Source organism: Varanus komodoensis, unplaced genomic scaffold (genome assembly GCF_004798865.1).
Source record: "Varanus komodoensis strain SLA01 unplaced genomic scaffold, ASM479886v1 scaffold15, whole genome shotgun sequence".
NCBI classification, from domain to species: Eukaryota; Metazoa; Chordata; class Lepidosauria; order Squamata; family Varanidae; genus Varanus; species Varanus komodoensis.
The window spans coordinates 6205801-6215081 of record NW_025335440.1 but is presented as its reverse complement, the minus strand read 5'-3'; the positions used below and the strand labels follow the sequence as shown (position 1 = coordinate 6215081).

The following is a 9281-nucleotide window of genomic DNA, read 5'->3' as shown; positions in this document are numbered from 1 at the left end:
GCGGCCCTGGATAGCATGCGCCATAAAGTGCTCCCGCCCTCTCACAAAGTTGTCCACCTGTGCAGTCGTCGCTCCATCTTGTGGAAGGGAATGCCACAAGCTGCACATGCTTTTTTGAGTGCCGTGTGTTCAAGTGCTGTGTGTTGAAACACACGCATTCGAGGCTTCGGTGAATGGGGCGGCATAGAAATTGTCTAAATAAATAAAATAAACATATCAACACACAGCACTTGAAAAAGCATGTGCGAGAACTGGCTCACAATGCTGGGGAAAGCACAAAGCATTCTGTTGCCTAAACAATAATCCCTGCCTTATTCCGAGGTGTTTGGATTAAGACATTTCCAATAGGAATGTAGGGACTGAACACATCATCCAGCCCTGCTTAGAATGCACACAATTCCTCACTCATGGTCTAACTGAAAAATGGTCTAACTCAGTTAAGGCAGGTTCATTTATTTATGGCATACGAAATCGCCCATCTTCAGAACACTGCAACAAGATATACTTTAATACAAAATCATTTTAAACAATCTCGACATATTAAATACTTTACCCAGTGTATTTGTACCATAAATAAGGCAGCCTCTGCTTATTTAAAAAGCCCATAAATACCAATTGTTTTGTTAATTCTAAAAAAATGCGGACATTGACAATGTCATTCAGAAAAAAATAGTGTTCGTTTCAATTGTTTCTAAAGCAACCCCTGTTTTATGCAATCAAGACTCCGAGGAGCCAACACTTGAAAAGGTAGCTGACAGTCTTAGCTCAGACAGGACTTAGCCAGTCCCTGCTTTGATGTAGAATTTGGGGTCCGTTGAGGACACAGGGTTATTCAGTGTCCCAGCTCCAAATCCTGTAGTTCCATCCCAGAATATGAAGAGTTCCATTGCCTGCAAGCATATACTTACAATCCTGCATCTTCTTTTCGGAGATGGAGATCTTAAAAAGCAAGGTTGGGGCAAGTTGAAAATAAAAATGTCAATTCCCCATACAACTGCAGCAGGTTCTTTCTCCAATGCTACATTTTGGGCTGCATTTTCAGCGAAGGCTTGGATGCCGATCTGTCAGAAAGAATCCACAAAGGGCCTGCCCTTGAAATGAGTGGAGGGGTCATCGAGGCAAGAATGGGGTATAAGCAGCTTTAAATACTCAGCCCATGGAAAGGAATTTTTTCCTTGAGTCCTTGTTTAGTAGATTGTATGTTACGTTAGAAACTCCTTTTAAACTCCGGATTAAAGCAATCATTTCCCTCTTCTATTGTGGTGTGCGTTCCTTGGGATTGTGAGCGATGGAGAGACTGCCAGCTGAAGGACCACCTTCCCATGGAAATTTGATGTTGGAGGATGGATAAGTGCTGGCTAGATTGGGGTTTCATGTGGGGTGGGAGTGAAAGGAGGACAGTTCACCATGAGTTCAGATTAACAGCAGGCCAAACTGCTTGGTTTTCAGCCTCCCTTTGGACATAGGTTTGCCAAAATATAGATGCAAATCAAAATATTCCAGTAGCAGCTCATTCTAAAAGTATGGTGTTAGCCACTCCACAAAGCTCCAAACATCAAGAAAAATAATAGTGGGGAGAGAGAAATAGACTGATTTAAGGACTTCAAAACTATGGTTTCCTAGCCAACGTCAGGAGGCCAAAGGATTGTGCCCCTAAGAGGATAAAATTATTAGTTCCAACTTATGTTGACCGAAAGATGGCTAAAGGTGGCAAATGCCCAGTTTCAGTGGCATTTACAAAAACCTCTGCTCCCGAAGGACCAAGATTAGCTTCCAGTCACCAAAAAGGGTTAAATCCTCTGTTCCCAGCTCTTCCCATAAGGCTGAGACACAGAAAATGGGCTGTGGAATACAGGGCCAGATCAACCTCCTGGCATCCACATACGCGTTCCGCCACTTTCTGAGGCTCTGGAGTTTCAAGGTGGGCCTGCCGTGAGCGGAGCCGGCTGGAGCCGGGGGTCAGACTAGATGACCCAGGAGACCCCTTCCAACTCGCTCTGTTTCTGTTTCTAGGATATTGTGGGCTAGCAAACCAAACATGGTTCCCATAGGAAAGGCAAACAGCCACACCAGAAACACCCTGCGACGGCGACCATGCCGAGTCCCTCCCTTCTCCGCGGCGGTAACAGACGCCTCAGTGCAACGGTTGCTTGAACAGTGCAAAGTCGGTGCCTTCTGCTGTGCTGCTTTCAGGAGTCGTGTAACATTTGCCAGCTTGGGTGCAGTCTGGTTTCTTTCTGGATAAACTCGTAGCAGGACTGAGGAAGTGGAAGGGGAGAGAGAGTCAGGGGTAACGCCCAGCCACCGACTTGCTTGCTGCGTAGATTGGGAAAAGCGATTCATTCACTGTTCCTGGACTGTAAATCCAGGCCAGCCACCAGCTTCCATGGGCTCACCCGGAAAGGCCTGGAAGGCCAGCCAGAGGAGCCCTGTGGAGATGCCAGTGTGGATACCAGCTCATGAACGGAGTGAGTGGAAGCCACACCGGTCGGGAAGTGCCACCTCTCAGGCCCAAAGCATGAGAGCTTTCCATGCGCCCAGACCGCCTTTATGTCCTCTGCAATTTAGACCCCGGATGAGGACTGTATGGCCCTCCCGAGGTTACTGGACTGGATGCGAGGGAAAGGTTTGGCAACACCTGGATGCTCCAGTCTCCAGAGTTACGGATCAGGAAACCAAACAAGCATGAACCCGAGCCTTCATAAACTAGGTGCATGGACGGGCTCAGCTTCAGTGGGAGAGGACCCCAACCTCAGCCCCTGGCGTCTCTGGGCAGGCGGGGAAAGACCAATGCTCTGGGAGACACTGTGGGCCGCACAAGCCACGGGTGTCCAAGCTCCCTTAGCCCAAGACAGACGTCCACTTTAGAGAAGCTGTGCTCCTCGGTGGGCGAGGCAGAGGGCCGAAGCAGGTGGGCCCAGACTACACACCTCTGAGCATCCTTTGGCTTGGCTCTCTTCCTGGCTGCCATTGTGTTGTTCTTCCATGCCTGCCCCAACCAATCACTCAAGCTGCCTGGCTGGCTCATAAAGCAAGACTTAATCGAACGCCATAGCATGATGAAACTCAAAATCTAAACTAGGGACGTGCAGGGAGAATCCACCAGCTTCCCTTGTTTTGGGTTCCTGGGCTCTGGTCCACTTTGCAGGGTTCATGGGGTGATCAGAAGGAGCAAGCGGGAAAGAAGTTGGCCCACCAGGAATGGTGGCTGGTGAAGGTTGCTGCTTGCGCTTCCAAGCGCCGTGAGCATCCACGGACTTCCTCTTGGCTCGGCCCGCTTTGTACAAGCCAGAGAGGACGTCCACAGGTTCTGGAGGGGTGGATTCCAAAGGGGTTCATCCGAACCCCAATCTAAACCATAGGAGAAACATTTCAGCCTTTTTAGATGGGGGGAACAGCACAAAAACGGGAAAACCAGCAAGTGCCCCTGAAGAAGGAGTGCAGCCAGAGGTTTGAGGATGAGCACCCCTGGTGGAGACCATTTACTGAGTTTGGTTTTGGGAGCAAGCAGGTCATCCGAAGGCGGTGTCTTCAGCACTGGGGGTTCCACAGGCAAACCTCGCTTGCAAATTCCTCTGGCTGAAAGAGGACGCTTGCTCCATTTAATTTCCATACCGTGCAACTGCCAAAGCTCTCTGGACAGCTTGCAAACATTGGAACAGTAAAACTTTATATTTATTTACTTATGAAAAGCTTTCCTAACCTGTCCACTACAAGCGTCTCGGGACGGCTTAGAAATAATGAGTAGAATAAAACAAGTTCATTATAAAAGCCGTGGACATACACAGAAATGTACCACAGAGACAGATCTAAATACCATTCTAGACATGACCCAAGAATAATTCAAGGCCTGATTAGAACCATCATATGCTGACCAAAGCTTGTGAAGAAAGGAAGAAGGCCTTAATCTGGCACTGAAACGGTAACCATGGTGGCACCAGACTGGCCTTATTGGAAAATTATTCCCTAACTGGGGGCCACCGCTGGGAAGGCCCTGCCCGGTGTTGCTGCCTTCTGAGCTTCCCTTGGAGGAGGCACCTAGAGGAGGTGCCCTCTGTCTGAGCCAAGAAGGCTCTTGTCCACCCTCCCAGCTCCAAAACACTCCCCCGTTGGCCCTGCTCACCTCCAGCGTAGTCAGCAGGAAATCATGCAAGCCGCCTTTATTTGCTGGGTCCATCAGGTCTCTGATGAGGTGGATTTCTGCTCCCAGATGCTGTATGCTAGGGAGAAATGCGTATCCAGGTCAAATTCCAACAGCAGCTCTTAAAGCAACAAGGTAAGCTGAAGGACAGTGATAACATAAACGTAACTTGCAAATGAAATTTTTAAAAAGAATGTGCTAAAATTGCGAAAACAACTGTATTTGGCACTGGAAACAAGCCAGTGTTTGTGCAGATTGCCATCTTTTCGATTTATTCGATTTCGATTTATATCCTGCCTTTTTCCTACAAAGGGCTCAAGGCAGCTTACATCATTCTCCTCCTCCTCCTTATCCCCACAACAACAACCCTGTGAGGTAGGTTGGGCTGAGAGTCTGTGACTGGCCCAGAGTCACCCAGTTGGCTCCATGGCCGAGCGGGGACTCGAACCCGGATCGCCTGAGTCCCAGTCCCGTGCTCTTAACCACTACGCCACACTGGCTCTCCATCTTCTTTGGGAGGGCTTCCCAAAGCCAGGGCACCAACACAGAGAAGGCCCTTCTGTCTTGCAAGTGTGTGGAGGAAGTGGTCAGAACTTGAGGTGCACAAGCAAAAACCAACTTTCCACCGCTCCCCACATCTTGACCTCCTCCTCCTGGCCGCATCTCCTTTCTCCAACCATGAGCCATTGGAGGTTCCCCAGTTCTTGTGCCATTTCCTGCATTTTAAAAGGTTCAAATGCCTCTCCTAAAGCTAAGTGTATGCACCAAGAGTCTTCAAGCTATAATATGTGAGGGTTTTTAATCCTCTGGCCGTACCTCTTTTTCTTCAGCCCTGCGCATCCAAAGAATGCAGCCCCCAGGGGCTTCTCTGGAAGGAAATTTGCCCCTCGGGCTGAGCGGTTCAGCACCCTGCCACCCATGGAGTACGTCCCCCAGTGATGGTCCCAGAAGAAGTTCTGGAGATCTTGAAGGACGTAAGAGGACGACGCGGCTGTTCCCAAGATGCGCCTCCAACCCGCAGGCTCATCCCCAGTGGGCCTTCAGTTTCCACCATGGATCGCCTTCCTACACGCATCTCCGAAACGCGGAGAAGGGGAGCTGCTCCCTACCTTGCCCGTATCACGACGTACACCAGCAACGGCAGGAGCTCATCCATGGACAGGCTGTGCTCCTTCCCCAGCACCCGATGGATCGTCCGCTCAACCTCCTCGAACGTCTGCTGGAGAATGTCCAGTTTTTCCCGCGGGTCGACGGTCGTTCTGCAAAAGCGAGTGGGTGGTGAGCGAGGAAGCAGGCAGAGAGAGGTGGTTCTCCGATGAGTTCCATGCATGTGGCGACTTGCAAAGAGGCAAGTCGCTAGCCCCTGTGATGGGCTTGTGGGTCCAGGGATGATTTGGAAATGGCAAAATGGACTGGAAGGACACCAGCCAGCATTCGTGGAAACCGGCTGCGCTATAGCACCACCTTGTGGCTCTGGGGTGGAACATCTAGAAAGGCAGACAGACTTATTCTTATTTTCTTAGCCTTAGCCTTAGTCCATTAATTTCCAAAAGAACGCTGCATATAAGGGAGCTGCTCTTAATTGCTCAGAGGTTCTGCAAACAGAAGCCTCAGTAAAATAGTGGGTTAAAAGTCTCATGCAGACCATCTTCCCAGCTCTCGCTCTCTGCCTCTCTCTCTCCCTGCCTCTCTCTCTCACGCACACAGAGTCATTTTCCAACAAAAGACGCACATTCCTTGCCTCCAAAAGTGCTCCCAATAAAGCAATGAGGATTTTACAGTTTCTGAAGGCCAGTGGGAGTACAACGAGGTTTTCAAAGGGTGGGGAGAGGTCACAGGATTTGGGAGGGGGAGGATGAGCGCTTCTCTTCCCAGGAATGACCCCACCCGCCACCAAAAACACCCATTCAGCTTCCCCAAAATGTGATTTTGGAGAACCTAGCTGCAGTTTGAGTGGGGGCAGGTGGCATGGTTTTGAGAGCAAATGACAACGGAATTGCAAAGGGGCTGCTTTCTAAATGAGGTGCTGTGGCTAGAAAGCATCTGGCCCTTGCAAAGGAGCTAAGCTCCGTTCTCCAGGGAGCCGCAAAATCAACAAGTCTGCCTTGGGACCAAGCCTACCTCACAGGGTTGTTGTGAGCGTGAGCCACACTGCCTTCAGCTCCAGAGATTAAAAGCAAGATAAAATACATTTTCTGTTTCTGGTGCTAGGTCTATCCTTCCAGGGGAGGGGAAGGAGACCTACCTTCTTTACCGACAGAAAGTAACTTACATCAACTTCTGTAGACATTCGGTTGCAGAATGGAAGCAGCGGTTCTTGCTAAGGCAGTGTCTCTAAACACAAGAAAAAGCAGCAGATCTTAGCATCTGGAGCTGTGTGCATGGAGGGGGAGGTTTTACTGGAACCAGGATGAATCTGGGGTGTGCGAAAAGCAAAGTGTTTTGGCTACAGAGAACACACCATGCAGAAAACAACTCCGCTACCAACTCTATTTCCACACTGCCCAGCAGCCGAAGCCTATTTGGCAGAACTTTCGCAGAAGTTAAATCCCCAAACCAAATGACATAACATATAAAAATCTTTACAAGTTTAAAACGGGAAAGGAAACTATAAGAGAGCAAAGGCCCGCGGCAGCAGGTAAAGATCGAAAGGACTAAAAATCTAAAGGGCTTCCCCAGTGGCAGTAAGAGTACCCAGCAAAGATGGTTCCTCAACTGTGGAGCCACCACTGAAAAGACTCTCATTTATAGAAATGTTATAATAATAATAATAATAATAATAATAATAATAATAATAATAATAATAATTTTGGTGGGGCACCCAAAGGAGGGGATCTGCAGTTGATCTTGGGCTCCTGACAGGTATGTATATAAGGGCCTGGGCAGCTTTTCTGAATGAGACCCTCTCTTCTCTGTGTTAAATGAGGTGTGGTAGCCTTCTCCAACCTGGTGCCCGGCAGATGTGTTGGGCCACAGCTGGGGATGGCCGGAGTCCAACTCACATCAGAGGGTGCCTGGCTGGGGAAGGCTGAGGCAGGATGATGGGACATCCCAGCCTTGGAGAAGAAGCAAGGAACCAAATCTTTCCACGGGGTTTCTGCCTGCCCCAGCAGGCAGTTCTCACGTATCGCATAGCTAAGCCATAGGAGGTAGTTAAAAGAGACTGGAGATACTGGTCCTGCTGGCCCTGTGCGACCTCCAAGACCAGGGACAGCATGCCCTGTACTGCAGTAGCTGGGGAGCATGGGTAAGGGGTTGCTCCTATCCTGCTCACAGGCATTACCTGGGCAGCTGGTTGGCCCTGTGAGAAGAGAACAGAGGACCAGATGGACTTTTGGTCTCACCCAGCAGAGCACTTCTTACATTGATATGACTGTACCAGCTGGGTGGGAAGAGAACACAAAACCTGGGAAAGGGTAGGGTTTTTTTTTTTAAATTCAAATCGATAATTCTCCCTGCCACCCTATTTTCATTCAAAATTGTCCTGGCCCCGATCCTGTCCCTTCAGCCCTAGAAGTTTTGTCTTTGTTCCATCTCGCTGGAACCACAGTTGAGGTCCAGTCTGGAAGGCGTCAGAATAGAAATGCAATCCAAGTCCTCTCCTTGAGGTGCTAGTTGTCTTCATGCAGGGACTTTTTCACAGGGAAGAGTTACAAAACCAGCACCCTCTGCACCACCTGGAATGGTACCTTCCTATTCTATTGCATAAAGGAATAAACCAAGAGCATGACAGAACAGGGAAACAGCTTACCCGGCTATTTGATAATGTGACATCTTTCAGGGGCCAGAAGTGTCTGAAATGAAAATGTGGGTGGGGAATAAATGGGTCATGTATTTTCAAAAGGATGAAAGGAGAACAAGATCTCTGTCCTGCAGAGATCACGGGTCGAAAAAGCCATTTATTGCCAAACAGAAGGTGAACCTTTCAAATATAAAAGATTATTTTTGAACCCTGGAAGCAAAATCGCCTGGGAAAGGTATGGATTTTCAGGTTCCCTCTCCACAATTCCTTATCCTCAAGGCTGTCTGTACGTGAATATATTTAAAACTCACGCAGAAGGTACTGAATTTCTCAAAAGTTGGAGATTGGATGGGAAGAACACAGCTTTCCTCCAGCTCACCCCTTTTATTCTTTTCTGCTGCCTGATTCCCCAAAGTCCTAGCAAACAGCCCTTCCTAGGGAGAAGGGGTCTTGCCAGTGACTGTTAGCCATGGACGAATGGCCTCATGGACAATCCACACCAAATCCTGGGATGGCCGAGAATTTTGCTTGGCTCATTCCTTCATAAGAACTCACCAAAATCCACAAATTTCTTAATAAACCAGGCAGAGTGGTTTTAAAAAATAAAATGCCCATCCAGAGGGTTTTGCACACCCAGCAATTAAAATTCTAGCTTTGACTTCCTCTGCACTCAGCCATGTTTGTGGTGTTAAATGCAGGGGCACCAGGGGCTCGTCACCTTTCATAGCTACCTGGCAGGTGGACAGGTAGGTTCTGGTCCTTTCTGCTCCAGAGACAGGCGTGCCTATTGCATTGGGGTGCTGAAGCTGGGAGAAGATTCCCTTCGCCTTGCTTTTGGGGAAGACCTACCAAAATTTGCATGTCTCTTCACAAAGAAAATCAAATAAAATTGAGAATGGAAAAAATGCCACTGTGGGAGGCATTGGGGGTCTTCTTTCTGCGGGTGCCACAAAATCCAGTGGTGGGAGGCAGACGAGGCCTCCTTGGTGTGGGCTCCCTAGATGCCGGCCACGGGTTTTCCTGGCCACGGCCGCTCAGCTCACCTCTGGACGTCCAGGAACTCCAGCAGCTTAACGTCCGGAAAAAGACTCAGGTTGACAATCCCCTGGCAGTAGAGCTCATCCTCTTTCTCATGGTGCAGCATGTACAGCATCAGGAGCTCCGGATAAAAATACGGAAGAATGAGCGGCAGGATGAGGCCGGGTCCACTGAGGTCGCTGGAGGGAAAGAAAAGCACCATCAGCCCATCAAAGCACAGCGGCAGCAGCAGCAGCTGGAAAACTTCACAGATGCAGTCTGTTTCGTTTTTCATTTCAGGTATGACCTGACTGTGCGAAATTACTGAATTAAAGGATTTACGTTGCTGAGAGTCACTGGGGTGTGGGGTTTGGTGCAGGA

At 49.1% G+C, this 9281-nt stretch overlaps 1 protein-coding gene across 2 annotated transcripts in view; it reads right to left on the bottom strand.

The window, feature by feature from the left end:
- Positions 1 to 435: 435 nt before the first annotated feature.
- Positions 436 to 9281, bottom strand: part of ALS2CL (ALS2 C-terminal like) — a 45925-nt gene continuing 37079 nt past the window's right edge. For both annotated transcript variants that reach the window (XM_044425085.1, XM_044425086.1), the window contains exons 21-26: positions 8927 to 9100; positions 7893 to 7935; positions 6414 to 6475; positions 5251 to 5400; positions 4124 to 4220; positions 436 to 2258 (exon numbers count right to left, since the gene is read on the bottom strand). In XM_044425085.1, coding sequence (XP_044281020.1) covers positions 2190 to 2258; positions 4124 to 4220; positions 5251 to 5400; positions 6414 to 6475; positions 7893 to 7935; positions 8927 to 9100 — 595 coding nt within the window. In that variant the 3' untranslated portion in view covers positions 436 to 2189. The remainder of the gene's footprint in view (positions 2259 to 4123; positions 4221 to 5250; positions 5401 to 6413; positions 6476 to 7892; positions 7936 to 8926; positions 9101 to 9281) is intronic.